Raw genomic sequence first — 23554 nt, forward strand, 5'->3', positions numbered from 1 at the left:
CAGGGCGAAGATGCTATGCACGTAGCCGCGCTATGAATTGCAGGATGAGAAACCTGCCCCTCCCTACCTGGCTGAAATAAATTCCTTGGCTACCACAGGCCTCCTCAGGAGTCTTCTGGAACAGTGTGGATAGGCGACCCGACCGCAGTGGAGATTTTTGATTCCTTCATGTAATTTGTTCCATTGACATCCCACCCCATCCCCTTTTTAAAAAAAAACAAAAAAAATACCCCAGTTTGGATTGATGGAGGGAATCTGAATGGGCTAAGCTAGTCATGCTCATGAACTTCAGTGGGTTTACTCTAAGTAGGGTTAGCATTGGACACAACCCTAGACCCCCCCAGCTTAGCCCATTCCCTAAGATATTTGATGCTCCTTTAAGGCAAGGTCTGCTGTCAACCAGCCTTGATAATGAATGACACACGAGGGGTGCCATTTCTGGATTTTAGTAGCCAATCCGCCACAGCCAATATTGCAGCGACAAGTTTAGCCAAATGCACTTTATTTTTTATTGTTCTATTGCTGCTAATTTTGATAACTACATATATATATATATATATATATATATATATATATATATATATATATATTCCCTTTTCTGTCTTTGGTTGAATTCGGGGCTCTCCAAAAATCCTCCCTGCGGTGTCTCTCTTCTATCTGCTGTTATTTACAATGGTAATATTTTTTTTATTTAAGCATGAATTACCTTTCTTGCTGTATCAGTGCTGTTAATACCCGAAACCAAACTATTAAAAGAAGGAAAAAACCCAGTCTAAAGCTTCAGTCTTTTTCGTTTAAGCATTGTAGAGTTGGAGGGGATGCCAAAGGTCATCTAGTTCAATCCCCTGCAGTGATTGGGGGCTCTTTTGCTACCTGGGTTTATGTCTTGCAGAGACTTAACAATTACTCCCCTGCCATTTAAAGGTTAGATGCTTCAGGGGATGTTGAAAAATTGGAGGGAGCTAGTGGGTGATCTAGTATAGATGTGCCCTCCAGATGTTGCTAGACTACAAATTTCCATTATACCTGTCAAAACAAAATAAAAAAATTTCCTTCCAGTAGCACCTTAGAGACCAACTAAGTTTGTTCTTGGTATGAGCTTTCGTGTGCTTGCACACTTCTTCAGATACAATTATCCCTGATCATTGACACTGTTGGTTGTGGCTGATGGGAGTTACAGTCTTGATAACTTTTAAGCAAAGTTTCTAACACTTCAGAAAAGTCTCTGACCTCCTGAACCTTTTGTCATCTTGACATTCCCCCCCCCCTCTGCCACAGGCAGAGACTTTCAAATTTGCCTCTGCAAGCTTGAGGACTAGTAACTTCTTGTTCTTAAACAGTGACCGCATACATGTAATGACAACAAGGTCGTAGCTATGGAGGAAGAGCAAATTAGGAAAAAGAGAAAGGGAGAAAACCGTATGAGCCAAGATTAAGTGGCTTCCCTTGTTCCTGGCATGCACATTATAAAACATCTGGATCAGAAAACATGAAAGAAGCACGTAGACAGGAATGGTGTGTTTCCAAATATCCAAAGTTTGAGAAGATGCTTGTTGAAGATTTTACTCGCTGCATAAGAAATGAAATCGTGCCACACTATAGGAAAAGAGTACCTTGAGGACTAGTAACTTGCTTTAAAAAAAAAAAGGGCACTAGGTTGGTGGTGGTGTAAGACTCCCCAGCCCCCCTACTCAGTGCAAGGAACCCACCAGCCCTCTAGGAACATTCCGTGCTCTGGGAATTTTACTTTTTTAAGTTTGCAAAACAGCATCAGTTGCCATTAACCAATAAAAAGCATTCTATTGGCCCTAACCCACTGGTGCTACTGGAAGGAATTTTTTTTATTTTGTTTCTACTGATACTGGTATGTGTGCAGTAATATAGGTGGTCCAAATAAATATCCAAATGGGGTTGATAATTATAAGATACCCATCCAGCTGTGGAAAGAAATATTGGGGAGATAAACACACACACATTGCTGTTCTTGACATTTATATATCAAGACAATTTTGGATTGAAGAGTTGATCTAACAAATATCTCAGTAAGAGGGTGAACCTATTGAACGTCTCGATAAAAAAAGCCTCTAAAGGGCAGAGCTCAAATGACCATTTCTTTCATGATTTAATATCTTACACAAATATTGAGGCGCAATGTCATAACCGGCATTGGAGGCGGGTAGAAATGAGAGGGAGAGGCCCCTTTAAGAGTGAAAGTAACAGGCGGTTGGTGCAATGCATGCTGGGTTGGAACGGCGGAGCCGGCCAATCAGGAGGCGTTCGGAAGCTTGGGTTTTGCTACATAGTAGGAAACGGACTGGAGAGTTGAATGGGTGAGTGAAGCGCGGCGCGTCCCTTTGATCTGGGGGGGGGTGGGCGGTTGGAAATAGAGGTGGGGGGGAGTCGATGGCGCTTTAAGACGCGGGTAGGGAGTTTATGGGGCGAGGTGGGGGGGGGTTTACCCAGTTTATTTATTTTTAATAATTTTTTAATTAAATTTTCTGTTTTGCTCTTTAAAATACTCATTTAAACATCCTTAAAATATCATTGACTTCTAATGTTCTTGTTTCACTTCCCTTTTTCTCTTTAAATGGTTCATTTTGCATATCATAAATCACTGCATATTTTACAAAAACTGAACCATTCAGTATTCCATTATTGCATCCATCAAAGCTTAATTACACTGTTGAATTTATCTTAATGCTGCCAGCGTTTTCAAGTGTACAGTTTCCCTCCCCCCATATATTCAATAAACCTTTTCCAGTCTTCTCTAAACGTATGTTCTTCTTGTTCTCTTGTTCTATATGTTAAGTCTGTGCAGCGCAATATGTGGGGGTTACCCAGTTTAGTGGGTTTGGGAAGAAATAAGGGAAAATATATGGGGCTAGATATGTTTTTTTTCCCCTGGGGGGGCTGGGAAGAAGTAAATAAAAATATATTGATAAGTCATGATTAGCAATTGAAATTAATAAGATTTTGGAATGCAGAAATGAAGTAAATCATCAAACCATCAATTCTATCATGCAGGGGAGCCACCTAAATTATATAATTTGGCATCTGAATGATTGGTATTAGTAATCATATTATAATTTGGCATTGTTATAATGAGGCTATTATTGGATTGTTGTAACTGAAAACTAATAAAAATTATCAAAAAAGATTAGCCTTATAAAAGCCGCAAAAAATACAAAAAAATGGAGAATTTTTGTAATGTGCGCAATATTTTTGTGTTCTGTTTTCTACATGGGCACTATTTCTTGTTTCTTATTCTTTTTGTGCTTTTGTCTTACTCTGCGCACTGCAGAGTAACTGCAGAGAATAAATCAATGCAGTAAAATAAATAAATAGCCCAGTTGAAGTTTATTTTTTAGAATTATTGTGTAGGATCTTTTATTCACTTAATAGTTTGAAAACCAGTTGATTTACACCCCCCCTACAATAAAGCAATGTATACATTTTATGAAACAAACAAACAAACAAATAAATAGTGCTTTAAATCCATGGTTGCGAATGTGACCTGGGTTCGGATGCACCCCGTAACTAACGATCTCCTTCCTTTGCTCTCAATCCTCCATGTTTTCATACAATCGTAGGACCGTAGCGCTGGCAGGCACCCAAAGTAGTCATCTAGTCCAACCCCCCTTGTAATGTTGTTCTCTTTTTAAAGCAAGCAGGTGAGAAGATGGACCTGGAGAGGCTGCGACACTTGAACCAGGACCTCCTGCGGAGGCTGAGGACGAACCAAGAGGAGTTCAGGGAGCGGGTTCGAGTCCAGCTGTTGCCACCATCGCAAAGAGCAACTCCTCAAGGCGCGTGGGTCTCGGACAGCAAGGGAGAGGTGCGTAGTGAGACTGCCGGATTGTGTTTCATGTTTGCATGTAGGGCTGCTCAGTCCATGGGGCCCTCCAAACATTGCTGGATCGCAGCTCCCCGAGGGAGCCACCCAGAGTGGCTGGGGAGGCCTGGCCAGATGGGCGGGGTATAATAATTTATTATTATTATTATTATTATTATTATTATTCCTTATGCTCTAATGGAGGAATCAGATTTCTGCCCCATCCCTACAGACCATTAATAGTGATTCCCCCAGTTGATCTTATTCATTCAACTGCGGACATACGTGGCATAAAGCAGTCCTTAAGGTATCCTGCGCCAAAGTTGTTCAGGGCCAAAAATGTGACCCTAGTGTCCTAAGGAAAGAGGTGCAGAGGTGAAAATTGGATGCCGTTCTGGGTGCAAAACGACTGCTAAAATTCAGCCTATACCAGTTTGCTCCCATGAGCTGGAAACTGCGAGAGGGAAGAACACCTTTGCCCTTGATTCTTGCATGCGGGGTATCTGTGAGAGCAGGATGCTGCACCCGATGGGCCCCTGGCCTGATCCAGAAGTGCTCCTCCTAGGCTCTTTAGTTCTTATAAAATGTTGTGTGCGTGCATGGCATTGGTATCATAGAATCTTAGAGTTGGAAGAGACCGCAAGGGCCATCCAGTCCAACCCCCTGCCAAGCAGGAAACACCATCAAAGCATTCCTGACAGATGGCTGTCAAGCCTCTGCTTAAAGACCTCCAAAGAAGGAGACTCCACCACACTCCTTGGTAGCAAATTCCACTGCCGAACAGCTCTCACTGTCAGGAAGTTCTTCCTAATGTTTAGGTAGAATCATCTTTCTTGTATGCCCGTGTTCCCAGAGAGAGAATGGGGAATGTTTCCCCGAAGACGCAGACGATTCTGCGGTGATTGTGTCCGTGGAAGTGAGTCCCCGGCTGGCGCGTCGCAACTTCTCCCCCCCCTCGAAACCCGCCGAGACCCAGGACGAGCGAGAGGGCCGCCACCGAGGGCGCTTGTGTCCCACCACCCGGGAGACCGAGCCGATCCACATCCCGTCGGCCGCAGCACCCGCCGGATCAACTCGCAAAACCGCGGGTGGAGGACGCCCAAAAGGGCCGAGGAAGCCCAGGGTAACTGCGGGACACGCGGAGGCAAAAAGGCGTTCTCCATGCTTGCCGGAGACGGATAGGCCGCAGGCCAGAGAGCAGGCGGGCACAGGGCGAGCCAAAGAATGGAAAGGCAGGGCAACAGCTTCCGTGCGGATGTCGCCAGCCCCGAAACCAATCCTTCTCACGCCTCAAGCCAAGGAATCTAAAGAGAAATCGAAGGTGGGTGTGTCGCAAGTCTTTTCTTAGAGGGTCGGCAGCTGGCGGTTATGGCATCACTTCAGGGCTGGTGTTTCAACCCCCGAAGATTAGCAAGGATGGTTGTTGCTGGAAGGAAGGTACTTTTTCTTTCCTTTTCCCCAATAATTTTTATTAGTTTTCAATTACGAAAAAAAATCCAAAACAGACCTCATTATACCAAATCAAATAACAATTAATCAAATTGCCAGCTATATAATTTGGGTGACCTCCCACTTGCTGGATTACAGGTTCAGTAATTCTCTCTTCCCGCCCCCCCCCCCCCCGCTTCCAAAGTTTTATTTGTTCCACTTGTATTCCAGTCTTAATCATAGTCCCTTGTTCAACAGCTGCGATTTTTGTGACTTCCATTCGAATTAACATATTTAGTAATTTATTAATCCACAAGTGAATACCTATATCCTGCGTGTAATAATTATTTTTCCGTATTTTTTTCTTCCCAAAAAGTCCAGTGTTGGTCCAGTCGTTCTCTCTCTCCTCTCAGTTATGATTATTATATAAATGCTTTAGCCTGGGGAAAGAGTTAACTGAAAACCCACCAGAGCTCTAGCAGGTTTCTGATTTCCCTTTCTTTGTCCGTACAGCTAAAGATGGCGTGCCGACAAAGTCTTGGCGCATCTCCAGAATCCAATACAGTCATTCCTCTGGTTGCATTCATTGCTGGTTGCGTTCGCTATGGGTTATGAACGCGCCAAACCCAGAAGTACCGGAACGGGTTACTTCCGGGTTTTGGCATGCACGCATGTGCAAAAGTGCTAAATCGTGCTTTGCACATGCGCAGAGGCGCCGAATCGTGCCACGCACATGCGCAGATACGGCACTTCAAGTTGCGCTCTTTTCATGTTGCGAACGGGCCTCCAGAACGGATCCTGTTCGCAACCGGAGGTACCACTGTATCTCTAACATTCCAAGATAACCTTTCCCCCTTTTCATCAAATAGTTGGCTCAGTAGTTGGCTACTTTTATCCATGTCTGGTGGGAGTGCGAGAAGGTGAAAGAACATTGGAGGATAAGGACGCAGAGGATTGTTCAGGTTATGGAAGAGCAGCTGCTTTGCATGCAGAATGTCCCGGGGTCCATCTCTGTGTTGGGCTGTGAGGGACATCCTGTCTGCAGCCCTGGAGAGCTTCTGCCAGCCACTGCAGGCCAGGATTCTTCAATCTTGTGTTCCTCGATGTCGTTGGACTACAAGCCCCATCTTCGCCAACAGTTAGGGGATGATGGGAGTTGTAGTCCTATCATACATGGAAACCAAATATTGAACAGTAGCGTAGATGATGCCAAGCTAGATGGGGAAATGGTCTAACTCAGTGTAAGGCACCTTCCTAGGTGTCTCAATTACACTGCATCTGTTTCGCATCCTAAAGGTGCTGTGTTCAATCCCTAATCCCTAATCTCCAGGTAAAGTGGATTGTCTCATTGCTTTAACCCTTGAAAGCCACTGCTGGTCAGTGCAGACAGTACCAGGCTTGATATGCCAATAGCCATTCAGATAACTTTTTGTGTTACTGGGAAACTTGCTTTGTTTGCCCTAAAGATTTTATTAACTGCATGGTAGCATTTGTCCAAATGTGGGCGAATGAAAAGTTTGTGCATGTGGCAGTCGCGATGGCAAAACTCGATTGAGTCAGCTCAACAAAAGAACCATCTGCCTGCATTTTTTTTAACCCTGTTGCAGAAGGAATCAGGACATGTGACGTTCGTGTCTGACCCCGAGGAATACGCCATCCCGGCAGATGACTGGTCGGTCCGCCCGTTCCTGGGGTACGATTGGATCGCAGGTATGGCGGCTCGATCTATTTTGGAGCAAAGCAAAATAAATAAAATGAAAGATTGCACAGCTAGCCTGATTCATCCTAGCTGGGTTTTTGAAAAAAGAAAAATAGTAGCTCTGGGGTTGTTTCCAGAAACCAAGATGGCGGCTTGTGAGAGCTAAATGGAGCACACCTGGTCAGAGGCAGTCTACTTGCAATTTTCAGGATATTATTTTGTTTATCCCCACGTTTTATTGTATGAAATTGCTGTGGGTGCCTTGAAGATCATTTTTGTGGAAGGCGGGAGAGAGATATATATATATTTTTATATCTATGAGGACTGGGAAAGGGTTTTTTTTTTTCAAGTCCAGGGGCCACATTCCTTTCCAGGCAACTTTCTGGGGTCCGCATGCCAGTGGTGGGCAAAGCCAGAAGGAAAATGGCCAGAGCAACACATGTAAATTTTACCTTTGTACGGTAGGCCATTTTCTAAACACACACACACTCCTCTCTGTCCAGGCAAACGAGAGTTCACAGACATATTCCAGCCATGTTAAAACATTTGGGGGGGTGTGGAGCAGGACTAGAAAGGGGTGAGGCATGCAGAGAGGTCCAAGGACCAAATTAGAGAAGCCTGAAAGGGCGACATTTATGCCGTGAGTCTGACCTGGTGGGTCTTGGCTTTTCCTCTTCCGTCCTCCAGGGCTGCTCGACATGGACTCCTCCCTCTCGGAGAAACCTGATCAGTACTTCTCTGAGCTGCAGGAATTCCGGAAGGTGAACCGGGAGGCTTGCATCTATGACCGGGAGCTGCGGTAAGGGGGGTGGGATGGATGATATTATTAATAATAATAATAATAATAATAATTTATTCTATACAGTCTTTCATCAGGCCGGTTCACTGAATAAAATATGAGATAAAACACAAGTAAATAATTAAACCGAAAGAATAAAATGATAACACCCCTTCCCACAGATACATTTAAAAGGCTGTCGAATATTAATCAGGGACGCGAGTGGCGCGGTGGTCTAAACCACTGATCCTAGGGCTTGCCGATCAAAAGGTTGGCGGTTCAAATCCCCGCAACAGGGTGAGCTCCCGTTGTTCGGTCCCAGCTCCTGCCCACCTGGCAGTTCGAAAGCACGTCAAAGTGCAAGTAGATAAATAGGTACCGCTCCGGAGGGAAGGTAAACAGCGTTTCCGTGCGCTGCTCTGTTTCACCAGAAGCGGCTTTGTCATGCTAGCCACATGACCTGGAATCTGTACACCGGCTCCCTCGGCCAGTAAAGCGAGATGAGAGCCGCAACCCCAGAGTTGTTCACAACTAGACTTAACTGTCAGGGGTACTTTACCTTTTAGAATATTAATCAGCCAAAGGGCTGTTTGAAGAGGAACGTTCAAAAATAAGGAAAGGGACGACGGTGCATAACGAATGCATGTGAAATGCTCCCAGCCAATGGGAGCGCACCTTCCGCTAGCAAAATGCTCCCCGCTGATCGGAGAATCTCAGAACCGTAATGTTGGCAGGGTACCCCCAGAGTTCATCTAGTCCAACCCCCTGCAATAGGTGATAGGAGCCAGGCCTTCCTCCAGCAAAGGGGCAACGTTGGGAGCTCAAAGCTCCCCAATTGTTCATTTCAAGCCATGTCTGTACCTGCCCCACAGCTGCCCCACCACGTACGATGGGGATAGGTGGGGTAAAACAGCTTCACGGGCCAAGCTTTCACTCCCTGCGTGAGGAAGTGTTGCCTAACATTTAGCCCAATTCTGCTTCCCTGCAATTTCCAGCTGCTGTTTCTAGTCCTGCTTTGTGTTAAAAGTGCAGGGGGGTGGGCAGAGAGAAGTAACAATTCTGCATCTCAGTTAAGGGGTCCTTCTGAGCTGCGTTACATGAGATGATTTTTATTTTATTTTATTTTCCTGGGAATTGAACCCAAAGCCTGCTGCATGCAACATGACAGGTCTGCCACTGACTTCCAGGGAACCACCGAAAATGACTCTTAATGTTCCTCTCTCCGCAGATCAGGCGGTCTGGGTTCATCTGCTCACAATCGAGAATCGGACATGGACTCGGGTTCCCATCAGTGTACGGTCAGATCCCATCCTCCCATCTCAGCAGCCCAGCCAATTCTAGAATCGTAGAGCAGGAAAAGGACCCCAAGGATCATCTATCCCAACCCCTGCCGTTCAGGAACCGCAGCTAACCTCTGCTTAAGGACCTCCAACGAAGGAGAGTCCACTACCTTCCGAGATATTCCGTTCCACTGTCAAACAGCTCTTACCGTCAGAAAGTTATTCCCAGTGTTTAGCCGGAATCTCCTTTCTTGCAGTTTTAATCCGTTGGTTCGGATCCAGCCCTCTGAAGTAACAGAAAACAAGTTTGCTTGTGACGGCCCTTTAGATATTTGAAGGTGGCTATTTCATCACCTCTCAGTCTCCTCCTTTCCACGCTAAACATACCCCAGATCCTTCAACCATTCCTCATCCAGCTTGGTTCCCAGACCCGTGATAATCTTGCTCGCCCCTCTCTGCACGTGTTCCAGCTTGTCAACATCCTTCAATTGTGGCGCCCAGAACCGGACACAGGACTCCAGGTGGGGTCTGACGAAGGCAGAATGGAGCTTCCCTTAAAACAGTAGCAGCCTAGAATTGCTGTGAATCCTGCCTTCTCAGCCTCTCCTTGGCCTGCATGGTTTCATCACACACACATGGCTTCTGGCTTTAAAATTCAGCAATCATAAGGACTAGGAACTTGGAACACTTGCTGGGGGTGGGGAAACTGCAGAATCGCCACTGGCATTGTCAGAATCCTCTACCTGGCTCTGTCTCCGCAGGTGTCTTCTGTTACCGGCTGAATAAACGCCTTTTCGCGGTACCCCTGGATTTGGAGTCTGCCTGCCCCATCTGCAAAAACCCCAGAGCCCACCGGCCTCCAGAGACTCTGGTGGAGCCTGCTTTCGTCAGGTGAGTCCGTAAGCGATGGTGAAGACTTAACCTTGGGAAGTTTCCTTATGCTGGCTTGTTCCAGCTAGCTCAGTAATGTGTACACTAACCGGCAGCAGTGGCTTTCCGGGGTTTCTTTCCCCCCTTTTTAAATTGGTTTTTTCCCCCTTCATTCTTATTTCCATACTTATTACATACAAAAAAAAAATACCAAAAAGGGGTACAACTTAAGAGGGGAGGGAAAAGGGGAAAAAAATAAAATTTACACAATCTGTTAATAAGATAAAAATTATGTCCTAAATTTGTGATTGCAATTTCATGTTACAATAAAAATAAAATTATCTTTTGTACCCGACCTCCCATTTATTGCTTAATTCTTTTTACATAAATTTACTGCCCTATCAAAATACTATTTTTTATATTAATACTTTCACAATTTATAAATGTTTATATTTGTGTAAGCAATGAATAAAAACTGCTGGGATCACTCAAAAGCTGCCACAGATTTTAACATGGTATAATTTTAAGATCCGTTCTAAAGGCTCCCATTTTGATACAAATTCAGTTCTTGGTTTATTTTTTATTTTTTCAGATAGACTATATAATTCAACATATTCAGTCAATTTTTGTATCCACTCGTGTCTAGAAGGAATTATGTCGCTCTTCCACCTTTTAGCTATAAGAAATCTCACTGCCACTGTTGCATACAAAAAAAGACTTTTAATTTTTTTTAGGAATATCTGAGTCAGTAATCCCCAACAGATATGCCTCTGGTTTCCTAATAAATGAGATTCGTAACATTTTTTTTCTAGTTCAAAGTGGATTTCCTCCCAAAATTTCTTTATTTTGCTACATTGTCACCATATATGTTACAGTGAGCCTGTTTGGTTTCCACATCTCCAACAATTACTTTTGGCTCCTTTGTACATTTTGGCTAATTTCAAACAGAGATCTTTCCCAGCCCAGCCTGGACATACCAGGGATTGAATCCTGGTAACATCGCTGACAGCGACTTTACAAATAATGTCAGGAATATGACCAGCCTTTTAAATTGTACCTTATTCAAATCACTGCGTAGTCACTTGAGAACCTGAAATAGGGGTGGGGAGTGGAAGAAACAGCTCTTCCTCGGCCTCTGAGCCAGTGTGGTGTAGTGGTTAAGAGCGGTGGACTCATAAACTGGTGAACCGGGTTCGCGTCCCTGCTCCTCCACATGCAGCTGCTGGTTGACCTTGGGCTAGTCACACTTCTTTGAAGTCTCTCAGCCCCACTCACCTCACAGAAGAAGAAGAAGAAGAAGAAGAAGAAGAAGAAGAAGAAGAAGAAGAAGAAGAAGAAGAAGAAGAAGAGTTTGGATTTGATATCCTGCTTTATCACTACCCAAAGGAGTCTCAAAGCGGCTAACATTCTCCTTTCCCTTCCTCCCCCACAACAAACACTCTGTGAGGTGAGTGGGGCTGAGAGACTTCAGAGAAGTGTGACTAGCCCAAGGTCACCCAGCAGCTGCATGTGGAGGAGCGGAGACGCGAACCCGGTTCACCAGATTCCGAGTCCACCGCTCTTAACCACTACACCACGGTGGAAGGCTCTTGTACTTGGTTCCAGCTTGCAGGTTTTCCGTTGAAGCATCCGGTCCCATTGGGCCCCCTTTGGCCTGATCCAGCAGCGTTCGTCTTACATCCTTATTTTCCCCGCAGGGTCAGCATCCCAAGATCCACTTTGCTCCCTGCCTACAAGCACAAGATCCATCGCAGGAAAAGCTATGAGCCTTCAGACAACCTGGCATTGCCCTCGGTGAGTTTCTGGTTTGGGGAGGCCCGGTTCTTGCTGTGTGGCCAGGCGCCAGGGGGAGCAGCTTGCCCATTGCTGGTTGTCTCATACCTTCTCCCTTTCCCTGGCAGAGCGAAGAATGTAGTTAACGCCATAGCTCATTGGCAGAGCAGCTGCTTGGCATGCAGAAGGCCCCAGGTTCAATCCCCATTGGCATATCTGGGTAGCACTGGGGAAGATTCCTGGACTCTGAAACCCTGAAGAGCTGCTGCCTGTCAGTGCACAGGACTGAGCTAGATAGGCCAACCTTCTTTTTAGATGGGACAGGGAGAGGGCAGTTTGCATTGTGCACATCCCAGGCCTTACAAGGAACGGTTGAGGGAGCTGAGTACATTTAGCCTGAGAAAGAGGAGACATGAGAGCCATCTTCAAATACCTAAAGGGCTGTCACATGGACAGGGCTGGATTTAGGTTTGATGAGGCCCTAAGCTACTGAAGGTAATAGGGCCCTTTATATGTCCAGTTGTCCTTTGTCAACAACAAATTGTCACTGTTTTTTTGTGTTGAATATATGCTGTATGGTAATTTATGGACCTGATAGGTATCAAAACCATTTGCACATGCAGAATGTAGGCACCCTATATATAAAAAGAAGCAAACCAGGGATATATTAGGGAGCAGGCTAGCAGGCCCTTATATCATAAGAGCCTACACAACACAAAACACTGTTGCTGTATGTAGGTTTTATTTTATTTGTTGTTGTTGTTTTTCTTTTATTCTGGAAATGTATATCCATGGTTTTCCCCCTTTAAATTTTTTAGGGGCCCCCAAGAGAGTGGGGCCCTAAGCTATAACTTGTTTAGCTTATACGTAAATCCGGCACTTCACATGGAAGATGGAGCAAGCTTGTTTTCTCCTGCTCCGGAGGGTAGGACCTGAACCCAAAAAGGAGATTCTGACTAAACCTCGGGAAGAACTTCCTGGCCGCAAGAGCTGTTTTGACAGTGGAACAGTCTCCCTTGTGAATTCTCCTTCCCTGGAAGTTTTCAAGCAGAGGTTGGATGGCCATCTGTGATGGATGTTTTAGCTGAAATTCCTGCATTGCAAGGGGTTGGATGTGATAGCTCTCAGGGTCCCTTCTGACTCTAAATTTCTATAGAAACAGCCACAACAGCTCCTCACTTTGGGTTTTAGTAAAGCAAACGGTCTAGTTTATCAGCGTCTAAATGACATCGAGCATCAGAACAACTTGGCCACAATAAGGACCTTTTGCCCATGGTAGGACTATTTTCCACCTTCCCATTTCGACTCTCTGGCACCTTATCTGTATAACCTAGCAATTCTGAAATGTAGACGTGCTTTTGCTCTCGCAAGATTGAAATGTATTGCCCTCGGCTGTAATTGAGGGACGATTCCAAACGAAAAACGCTTCTGTCCCTGTGGAGATGGCAGTACCGAATCGGTGGCTTCTGGCTTACACTCATATATATATATATATATATATATATATATATATATATATATATATATAAACAGCAATAAAACAAACAAATACAAAACAATACAATACAACCATAACCAAAAAAAACCTACCTACTATAAAACAAAAAACTTATTACTATCACTCATTTCTATCCTTTACATTGTCTCTTGACTTCCTCTCATCTCCGCTTCCTGCGTTCCTTGTCAATCATCTTTAGTAATTTCTTACCATGTTAAAAAATCTTATTTTACTACAACAAAATCATTAAACTTAACTAATATCTTAAACTCCTTCTCTCATACATCCTATACACTTAACCATACTCTACATCTACAGTTTCAACTTTTCTTCCAAATTATATCTAATTGTCAATCATGCAATATTTTTTTTTAATATATTTTAAATTTATTCCATTCTTCTTCCACCGCGTCGTCCCTCTGGTCACGAAGTTTCCCGGTCATCTCAGCAAGCTCCATATAGTCCATCATTCTGGCTTGCACTCTTTATAAAGACTTGAGGAATGAGATTATCACCCCTCTTTTATTGTCCATTCTGGGTCGCCCAACCACTGCCACAGTGTCCTTTCTCTTAGCAGATCAAGATGAGCAGGTGACAGACAGCAAAGCTTGCAAGGTTTTTAGCTGGGGCAATCGGAATAAGATCCACTATTTGACTATTGATTCAAAACCCTAAAATGTATTTTATATAATTGACTTTTTATTTCTATTCTTTGTATATGCGGCTTAGGACCCTCGTACCTAAGGGACTGCCTCTCCTGGTATGTCCCGTGTAGGACCTTAAGGTCCTCAAATAATAATCTTTTGGAGGTCCCGAGCAACAAAGATGCTAGGTTGGCCTCAACTAGGGCCAGGGCCTTCTCAGTATTGGCCCCGACTTGTTGGAACAGTCTATCACAAGAGATCAGGGCCCTGCGGGATTTGGCATCTTTCCGCAGGGCCTGCAAGACGGAGCTGTTCCACCTGGCCTTTAGGTTGGTTTCTGTTTGATATTTATGCTTTATTCTTTTATTGGTGGCTTATTTGAAAATGAGTGCAGTTTTAATATTGAATTTTAAAATTTGTATTTTAATCTGTTATTTTAAATTGATTGTGTTTATGTTTCTGCTGTGATTTTAATTAGTGTTAGCCGCCCTGAGCCCGGTTTTTGGCTGGGAAGGGCGGGGTATAAATAAAATTTTATTATTATTATTATTATTGTTATTATTATATCATATAGTTGTTTTAGTGCTATGGCCGTTGGCTGACGCAAATAAAGATTCATTCATTCATTCAAACAGCCCAAGCCTTTGGGGCTGCAGTTAATACCTAGTGTGAGACACTTCCCCCTTCTGTGACCCCCCCCCACAGCACTGTTTGGCTGGTTGGCAGAATCCTGTTCAAGCTTTCAGCCCCACTCTCAGCAGCCTCGACCTTCACTCATCCCTGGGGGACGCACCGCCTGGCCGTACGAATCAGGTAAGGGCGCTAAATGGCATTGTGCTAAAGTATTCAGGGTTTCATACCTTACGGCAGAATTCGGAATTCAAGTTCAGTTTCTTGGTTCTGAGTTCCGGTTTCTCCCATTCTGATTCTTGACATTTTTCTTGATTTGTAAAGGGCTTTTAAATTAAATTTTGTCAAACAGACCAGTGGTTGCAAAAGTAAATGAGTATTATATGAAGGTCTAACATCGGAATGGATTATTGATTAATTAAGAAATGCAATGTGCTATTAGATTATCAGCACTTCGCAAAAATTCAGAGCGTGGGAAGTCACCGAAAGATATAAAATTCGGCATTTATATTTGGATTTTTTTTATTGTATTGTAATTTGGAATGTTTTAATATGGTTTTTATTGGATTATTAAATTGGGAAACTTAATAAATATTATTTTTTATAAAAAAAATTGCGTAAATTTTACCATGCGCATAAAACAGACAGAACGCTTAGAACAACAGGTGTAAATTAAAAGGTGACGAACAAAACTGTAAAAAGAGGCACGTAAAATGAGCAGAGTTGCATCTGAGTTAAAATGGACAGAGTCGAGTAAGAGGCTATCACTGTTGTCAGTTTATCTAGTTCCAGGATTGCCAGGCTTGTGTATGGAGGTCCTAAAGGTAAAGGTAAAGGGACCCCTGACCATTAGGTCCAGTTGCGGACGACTCTGGGGTTGCGGCGCTCATCTCGCTTTACTGGCCGCTTTACTAGCAACAAAGTGGTAAAGGTTTCTAGATTATTGGCAAAGGAACGCAAGGGTGGCTTGTGATAGCCATGCGGTCCGAAGTGGAGCGACCAGCTCAAACCCCTTCACAGACGGAGCTTCTCAGGTAGACTGGGGAGGAACAATAGGCTTTATTGCCTAGTTCCACACAAGGTGAGGGGAAGTGGACATAGCTAAACCTGTCAGGACAGCTTACTCTATGTCTGTATAATGTACCAGAGCAATAAGCTACAGAGACAATGGGAGCCCAATGGTATTGCTTAGGACCTTATAATTCTGATCTGTTATTTATTTTGGTAGGGAAATTCATCCTGCTCTGTCTGGTTCTAGATGCCCCTTTTTACTCTTATTACTGGTGTTGGTTATTTCTATCCATTATATCCCCATTAAAAAGAAAATACTGTAGTGGCCCGAATATAAGCCACACTTTTTTATTTCCAAATTCTAACCGTGAAAAGTGCGGCTTAAATTCGCGACCTTACAAAAATTGGTTTTTACGATATCTGAAACAGACATACAGTAAAACGGAATGGGTGTGAGTGCCTGAGGAATTTTAAGGGAGCGGCTTATATTGAGGTATTCTCTCCCCCCCCCCATGAATTTTAAAGGTGTGGCTTATATTCAGGTGAGGCTTATATTCGGGCCAATACGGTAATTAAAGTTGTTGGGTTTTTTTTAAAAGTACTCTTAAAACTACAGTATTATCCTGTAGGAGGGGACTCTTTGTATTTAAGGTGGATGCATGTTCAAAAAGCTGTGTGGGGGTTTTTTGCTTCAAAACAACTGGGGGTTTTATCTTCATATGCAAACATAGGAAGATTTGATCTGCTGGAAAGGGTTGTGACTTGGTAAAGCCCCTGTTTTGCATGTGAAAGGTCGCAGGTTCAAATCCAGGCTTCTCCAGGCGGGGGGGGGGGCACCATAGAGAGCCATTGCCAAGTCAGCACAGATGTTACTCATTTATTAACCGCTTCCTATAAAGCACCCCAAAGCAATTTTACAACACCTTGAAAAACACACACACCAATCGTAACCCATTGCAAAGATGAAAACAATTTCAAATCCAGTACAAATGCCAATTGGCATCAAAAAAATAATAATCTCTGCTTAGGAGGCTTGTCGAAAAAGAAAAGTGCTGAGCTAGCTGGATCGAAAAACTCAATAAAATTTTGCTCCCTGTATTCCTGCGGTTGGTTGGAACAGAACCGGCGATCTGATTTAAAATTTATTGTCTTGCTAATAAATCAAAACTGGGTCTCTGTGCAAGATCAGGGAAGGGCCTTAGCTCAGAGCACTGGCTTGGCATGCGGAAGATCCCAGTTTCAATCACCAGTGTAGGGGTCCAGGTAGGGTTGGGAGAGATTTCCTGTCTGAAACCCTATCTGCCAGTCAGTGCAGACAGTCCTAAGCTAGATGGGCCCCAGTGTCTGACTCTGTATAAGGCAACTTTCTATATATTTCTGTTTAGATCGTTCGGAATCATGAGGACTAGAGTCTTGACTTTAGGAGCCTCGAAGACGGCAACTCAGCAGCAGACCCACCAAAGATTCTTAAGATAGTGCAAGCCTATACAGGTTTGCTGCATCCCTTCTTTTTTTAACCCTTACCAAAAAAAAATCTGGCTTCCAGATCTCTGCCTCCAGAGTGTCAGGAGGAAGCAGGACCGGCGAACTGCTGGAACTCTTCCGCGTGGCGGAATTTGAACTCTGCAACCTCTCCTGGCGGCGGAAGCGTCGTAAGCCGCCGTGCCGCAAAGCCACTTCTAATTAAAAGAGCTCGCCGATTCGAACTTCCCGCTTTCAGTCCTCGATGGGGAATGAGGAGGAGCTGCGTGTGTTTATGGAGCAGGGCCTCCTCCTTCGTGAGGTTGCCTGCCAGCCTGTTTCATCAGCACGGCGCCCGAACGCTTTGCGTCGTTTGAGAAATTTTGCAGGACGGGTTCGTTTTAATACGCCACCTTCCTTTTTATCTCTGGTCCACTTGCCCTTTCACAACTCCTGAAATGATAAAAGCACGGCTTGAAATCAAAAGACTAAAAAGCGTGTTGTTGTTGTTTTTTTAAAAAAAGCCAAGGATGGTAGCTGTTAAGGACATTTAGAGAAACACTAATTTGGTGGAGGAAAAGATGTGTCTCTGTGTGCGTGTCTCTTAATTGTCTTGTTTTTTAAAAACTAAATATAGTTTTGACTTTATTATTATTGTTGTTGTTGTTGTTATCATCACCATCACCATCATCCTTTCCCCCAAGGTGACTTACAAAACTTAAAAGGACACAGATAAAATGCAAGAAGCTAAAAACACATGAAAGGCACTTGTTAAAAAGTAACACTAATGGAATTTTTAAAAATATATTTTAAAAATCTACTAAAAGGCAGATAATAAACACAGCACTCGCCTCCGGAAGACTGTGTTGTCGAACAGTTGCGGGCTGCTTTTATTAATTGATTTTGTATGTTTATAGACGCGGGTGGTGCTGTGGGTTAAACCACAGAGCCTAGGGCTTACCGATCAGAAGGTCGGCGGTTCGAATCCCCACGACAGGGTGAGTTCCCGTTGCTCCGTCCCAGCTCCTGCCCACCTAGCAGTTCGAAAGCACGTCAAAAGTGCAAGTAGATAAATAGGTACCGCTCCGGTGGGAAGGTAAATGGCGTTTCCGTGCGCTGCTCTGGTTCGCCAGAAGCGGCTTAGTCATGCTGGCCACATGACCTGGAAGCTGTATGCCGGCTCCCTCGGCCAGTAATGCAAGATGAGCGCCACAACCCCAGAGTCGGACACGACTGGACCTAATGGTCAGGGGTCCCTTTACCTAGACTGCTTAAAACTGCCCCTAAGCAGTTTGTAAAAAGATTAACAAGTACGTAAATGCAAACAAACCATGAAACTCTAAAACTGGAATTCCTGATGAGCCAAAAATTTAGCAGCATACTTTTAACTCAACTCTTAAGATCCTTATAGGAAGGGAACTGGGAGTTGGGGGCGGAGGACTGCCTTGAATATATGTTAAATGCAGAAATACTGGTTTATAAAATGTGAGTGGTCTTCAACAAAGTTTTACTCAGAGTACGCCTTTTGAAATGAATGGACCTAACTTAGTCTTGTCCATTTATTTCTCTTTTTTTAATTTTTAATTTTTTAACAGAAAAAACCTAACAAGGGGGAAAAAATAACAAGATTCATAACAATTTCATACATTTCTTTACAAAGTACTAAGTTCTATTACTTAACAATGACTAGAAGAAAAGAGAGGGGCGGAACCAATAAAAAAAACCATACAAAAGACAATTATTTCCCTTTCCATGTCATTATTTCATTAATCACAAAGTAAAAAACTTAATTTTATACAAATATTGACTTCCCTAATCCAACTGTCCATTGATTCAGTATGGGAAAGCAAAATATAACAACTTTAACACTGACATCCACTATTATAAAGCCAATCAAATAATACCTTTAATCTTAGAAATTGAGTCTTGTCCATTTATTTCAATAGAGTAAAACTTACCGGTAGTTGAGCACCACCCAGTATAAACAAGGCAAGAATGAAGCCATGCCAATCATTTCCCCATAGAGCAGCAGTGGAAAGAATGACGCCCATTTTACAGGTGGTGAACTGAGACTGAGGACCAGCAAACCTGCCCAAGGACTATGGGCACCCTACTGCCGGGGCGGACAACCTGCTGGCCTGAAACTCCCATCATCCCTTGCTGACTGGGGCTGATGGGAATCCATACTACAACAAAATTAGCTAGCCCTGCCATGGAAGTTTGTTTTGGAATGGGGTGGGGTCTGTGCTGAAGACGGAGGCTGTCTCTGGAATAAGCTATCCCTTTCCGTAAACCGCTCTTTACAGTCGAGCTTTGTATAAATTTTACTAAATAAATAAGGGCAACTGAAATTTGAACCTAGCCAAAACGTGGGAGCTATCCCTCTCCCTGAGCCCAGGAACACACTCCAAAGGATGGATGCTACAGGCATTCTTAGTGTGCTGATTGGCTCCTTCCCTGTTGCCGCGGCGGCAGGTACGCAACCTCCCATCTACATGCTCTGCGGCTGGACCGATTTGGAGCGAGCATCTGAGCTACAGAGCTGAGTCTGTCCTGAAGTAGATAGAGGCTGGCGATGCTGCTTTTGCTGAGTTCAGAGCTGTGGCTTCTGGGATATGTCAGTAGCGCAAGTTTACGGCTGGGAAGCGGTAAAGATGAATGAATGAATTTATTTTTACGGTCACAGACCAACTTATTACTAAATCAATAATACAAAAATAATGCATTAACATTTACACAACAAAAACAATACACATATATATATACACGTATACAGCAGCATTTAAAATATATAGATTAGAATTGGGGCATTAAAATATGGCCTAAAAATTGCCATTTAGGGTCCTATTCATAGCGATAACACCACTTGTTCTCTGAGCTTTATGACTGCTACACAGTATTTAGCTACTTTCAGAGTAATCTCAGGGTCCATATCTTCTACAAGGCGTTTAAGGCATAGGAATTCATTTAAAGGATTTTGTATGACCGGGGAAATAAAAACCCGGCGTATGTCGTTGTAAAAGCGGCAGTGTAATAAAACATGAGAAACAGATTCTACCTCCGGCAGGCAGAGTCATTCCGCATATGGTTTACCTGCAAATCTTCCCTGCAATAAGGCAGGTGGTAATACATTAAATCTAGTAGGGCTAAATGCCCATCTATATTTGGGTATTTGTAATTTTGTCAAATACTTTGCTGGAGAAAATCCTCTCCCATTGTCCTTTATAGCTAGATGTTTGTTCAAGCGGCGAAGATCTCTCAGGCTGCTGTACCTGCAGTTAGATGGACACTCAACTTTTGGGTCTTCTCATGAACATTGGGAGACCCCAGCGGGATCAGGCCAAAGGCCTGCTTTAGTCTGCTATCCTACCACTGTGAGAACATTATGCAGGAATAGATGGACCACTGACAAGAAAATCAAGAAGGGCCTGCTGGATCAGTCCAATGGCCCATCTAGTCTAGCATCCTGCTCTCACAGGTGCCTGATGGGAAACCCATAAGCAAGATTCGAGCACTTTCCTGTAGTTTCCGGCAACTGGGGAAGTCAGAAACATGTGGAGGCAGAGCATAGCCATCGTGGATCGTAGCCATCACTATAGTCTTTTCCACCATGAATCTGTCCAGTTGTCAGGGACTGGCTGGATGAGGAAGAGTGGTGGGAGCCCCCTGCCCAAGAGGCCCCCAAGGAGGGCACAGAAGATGGCAACTTAGGTCCCAGTTCCTGGTGAGCATTCTGGGGAAGGGACAAGCTGGGAGGTGCTAGAAGCAGGGGGGGTGAGTGATCATGGTGGGTGGGGGGCGGGTAAGAAGAAGAAGAGTTTGGATTTGATATCCCGCTTTATCACTACCCGAAGGAGTCTCAAAGCGGCTAACATTCTCCTTTCCCTTCCTCCCCCACAACAAACACTCTGTGAGGTGAGTGGGGCTGAGAGACGTCAAAGAAGTGTGACTGGTCACCCAGCAGCTGCATGTGGAGGAGCGGGGACGCGAACCCGGTTCACCAGATTACGGGACTACCGCTCTTAACCACTACACCACACTGGCTCTCAGGAGAAGGAGGGCCATCCAGGACAGGGTTCGAGGCTGAGAGACAAAGTGTGAGCGCAGACTCAGACAGAGGGGAGTCAGAAGTTCCCTTGCTACCCAGCAGCAGGGCAGTCCCGGAATTGCTGGCTCTCCTCCTCCTCTGACACCCCGATCGAGGAGAGTCCTGCACATGGCTGAACAACCGGCCGGACAGGTCCAGAGGAACAGCCTACCCTTTGACACAGTCTTCGTCTGCTTGGGAGGGATCCAGAGTGAGAGGCTAGAGGGGGGAAAGGAAGGGGGCTACTGGTCAGTTTCAGTACACCTTTTTTTTAAGAAAAAAAATACTTTTCAGATTTATACATTTCATAAATTTTACAGTCATTTTAACATTTCAAAGCTTGTCTTCCTTCCCCCTCTTTCTGTGGTTCCTTAAATTTATTTTTAATACCTTCTTCATATCCAAATTCATTTAATTTGCTCATTTAATTTTCTCCTTTAAATATATACTCTTATGAAACTGCAGGTTATTACAATAATCCTGCCAATGTTCTTATCTGTAAATATTCAATAAACCATTTCCATTATTTTATATATATAAATAAAGTTTGTTATCTTGATATCTTAACATTCTTCCTTTACTGGGACTTTCCATTTTTGGGCAAGTAGCATTCTTGCTGCTGTAGTAGCATTCATAAATAAATTTCTATACAATTTAGGTAGTTCTGTCCCTATAATTCCCAAAAGAAAAGCTTCTGGGTTGTTGTTTTTTAAAAAATAAAAGTTATTTTGAACATCCTTTTCAATTCATTGTATATAACGTTTTATGTGTTTAATATGCCTATATGTTTTAGAGATGGATTTTTTTTTCCTGGCTGAATGAATCTAGGTTAGCTTCGTATCTTATGTTCTCAGTTGTCCTCATCTTGCTATCCACAGAGGCAGCCAACTTCCACTGGAACCCTTGGCAGCCATGGGTCTGCATGTGTGATTTACACAAGCAGGCCCGGATCCGGCACTTTGTCGTGTGGGCCATGAACATCACGCTGGACCTCAAGGCCTCCGAGTTTTGGCAGGAGAAGCCCTGCAACTTGGACGACTGCGCCATGTGCTCGGTGGCCGAATGTCCGGGCGGCGGCGAGCGGTCTGGCTTCGTCCCGCAGTTCCGGGGCCTCTCGTCCCCCAAGCCCCACAATGTCGAGATTCCTCTCCCCATCCATTTGGAATTCCCCTCCTACGACAGCCTCCCCGTCATCGACGACACCGGAGAAAACGGGCAGTCGTAAGACCCGGAGGTGTTGACTTTGAGCAAAGGTATCTTGTCACCTAGGACTCCCATCGAGTTGTCAGGTTCGCTTGAGGAGGGCACCAGAGGCCTGTATCCTGGACCGTGGCAAGGAGCCGCCCGAAAGCCAACTCGCCTAGGGCGATCCTGGATGGAGATCCAGGCGAGCCCATCGCTACAGCCCCCCAGTCCTTGGTTGTCAATAAAGTCAGACTGAAAACAAAGTACTGTGTTTTTTTTAAAAAAAATAATTGCCGTACTTTTCAGTCTATAAGACACCCCCATGTATAAGACGCCCCCTATTTGGGGGGACTCAAAATGGGGGGAGATGGCACAGAGTTATTACCCAGGGTTGGTGAGCTTTTTTTAGGGGGGGGGGTTGCCGAAAATCGCTTGCCCGCATGCGCCGCAAAATCCGCCTCCCGTCTGTCCTATCGCCGTCAGAAGCTGCCAATCGCCCGCCCTACTGCCGGAGCGTCAGCCAATCAACACCACCCTTTGGCGCAGCAACCAATAACATGCACAATAGCCGCTGACAGCCGCAGCAGTGACCAATCAAACGTCCACCCTATGTACTACCCATGTATAAGACGACACCCCCCCACACACTTTTAAGGCATGATTTTTAAAGAAAAAACATAGTCTTATACACAGAAAAGTATGGTATTTGTTTACATTTCTAACTACGTTTGTCCTTGGGGTGATTCACCTCCTAAACCACAGAAATTAGGGGTTGTGGTCAAGGCCAGCCCTCCTCAGAATAGACCCGTTGATGTTAATGGACATGACTTAGTTCCATTAATTTCAGAGGGTCTACTGTTGAGTAAAACTTAGTTGGGTACAAGCACACTAGGGCTGCCACCAATTCATGGGGGAGCGGCAAGGGGCCATATATCCTCAGGGCGCCACAGGGGCAAAATTGGGAGGTCTCACTCCGTATTCTCATGTGCACACACACCATAGCCATTCTCGGCTTTTCCATGCCAATTATCTGTGAAAAGGGGTATTATCCAATGCTTGCCCTACCCAGGGCAGACCCATTGAAATCCCTGTGCATGTCTAACCTAGGTCTGTCAATTTTGGTGCGTCTACTCCCGAGTAGGATTTAGCTAGATACAACCTTTGGAAGGCTGGATCAGGTTTCTGAATGGGACGTTTGCCACCCCAGGGTTAGATGCGTCAATTAAAAGTCTTTTTAAATTGACTAAAAACCACCCACAATCTCACAGGGAACTCCTTTTTTTCAAAAAATAAATAAACAGAAATCTTACTTCTTTTTAATAGATGTACTTGTTTAAACCGCCAGAGGGCAAGCATGATTTTAAAAGGAGCAAATGCC

General features: G+C 44.3%; 1 protein-coding gene across 4 annotated transcripts; it reads left to right on the plus strand.

Annotated features, from left to right (window-relative positions):
• The first annotated feature begins 2188 nt into the window (after positions 1-2188).
• On the plus strand, positions 2189-22240 carry MIIP (migration and invasion inhibitory protein). Of its 4 annotated transcripts, none has more exons than XM_033159430.1 (10): positions 2189-2330; positions 3665-3835; positions 4686-5153; positions 6868-6970; positions 7647-7758; positions 8966-9030; positions 9779-9908; positions 11585-11681; positions 14508-14615; positions 16990-17390. In XM_033159430.1, the coding sequence occupies exons 2-10, from the start codon at positions 3680-3682 to the stop codon at positions 17128-17130; spliced, it is 1380 nt and encodes a 459-aa protein (XP_033015321.1). In that variant the 5' UTR covers positions 2189-2330; positions 3665-3679; the 3' UTR covers positions 17131-17390. The 4 variants fall into 4 exon arrangements, with proteins under 4 accessions (XP_033015321.1, XP_033015317.1, XP_033015319.1 ...); XM_033159426.1 differs by lacking the exon at positions 16990-17390 and adding an exon at positions 21870-22240 and having other exon boundaries at positions 2191-2330; XM_033159428.1 differs by having other exon boundaries at positions 2191-2330; positions 16829-17390.
• The last annotated feature ends 1314 nt before the right edge of the window (positions 22241-23554 follow it).

Source organism: Lacerta agilis, chromosome 8 (assembly GCF_009819535.1).
Source record: "Lacerta agilis isolate rLacAgi1 chromosome 8, rLacAgi1.pri, whole genome shotgun sequence".
Classification (NCBI taxonomy): domain Eukaryota; kingdom Metazoa; phylum Chordata; class Lepidosauria; order Squamata; family Lacertidae; genus Lacerta; species Lacerta agilis.

What these genes read in the sequence shown, in the direction of transcription:
- MIIP (XM_033159430.1), top strand. Translation starts at nt 3,680, where the DNA reads ATGGACCTGGAGAGGCTGCGACACTTGAACCAGGACCTCCTGCGGAGG. An exon ending in GGGGTACGATTGGATCGCAG is followed by an intron (nt 6,971 to 7,646) that starts GTATGGCGGCTC and finishes TCCGTCCTCCAG; the next exon opens with GGCTGCTCGACATGGACTCC. An exon ending in ATCTATGACCGGGAGCTGCG is followed by an intron (nt 7,759 to 8,965) that starts GTAAGGGGGGTG and finishes CTCTCTCCGCAG; the next exon opens with ATCAGGCGGTCTGGGTTCAT.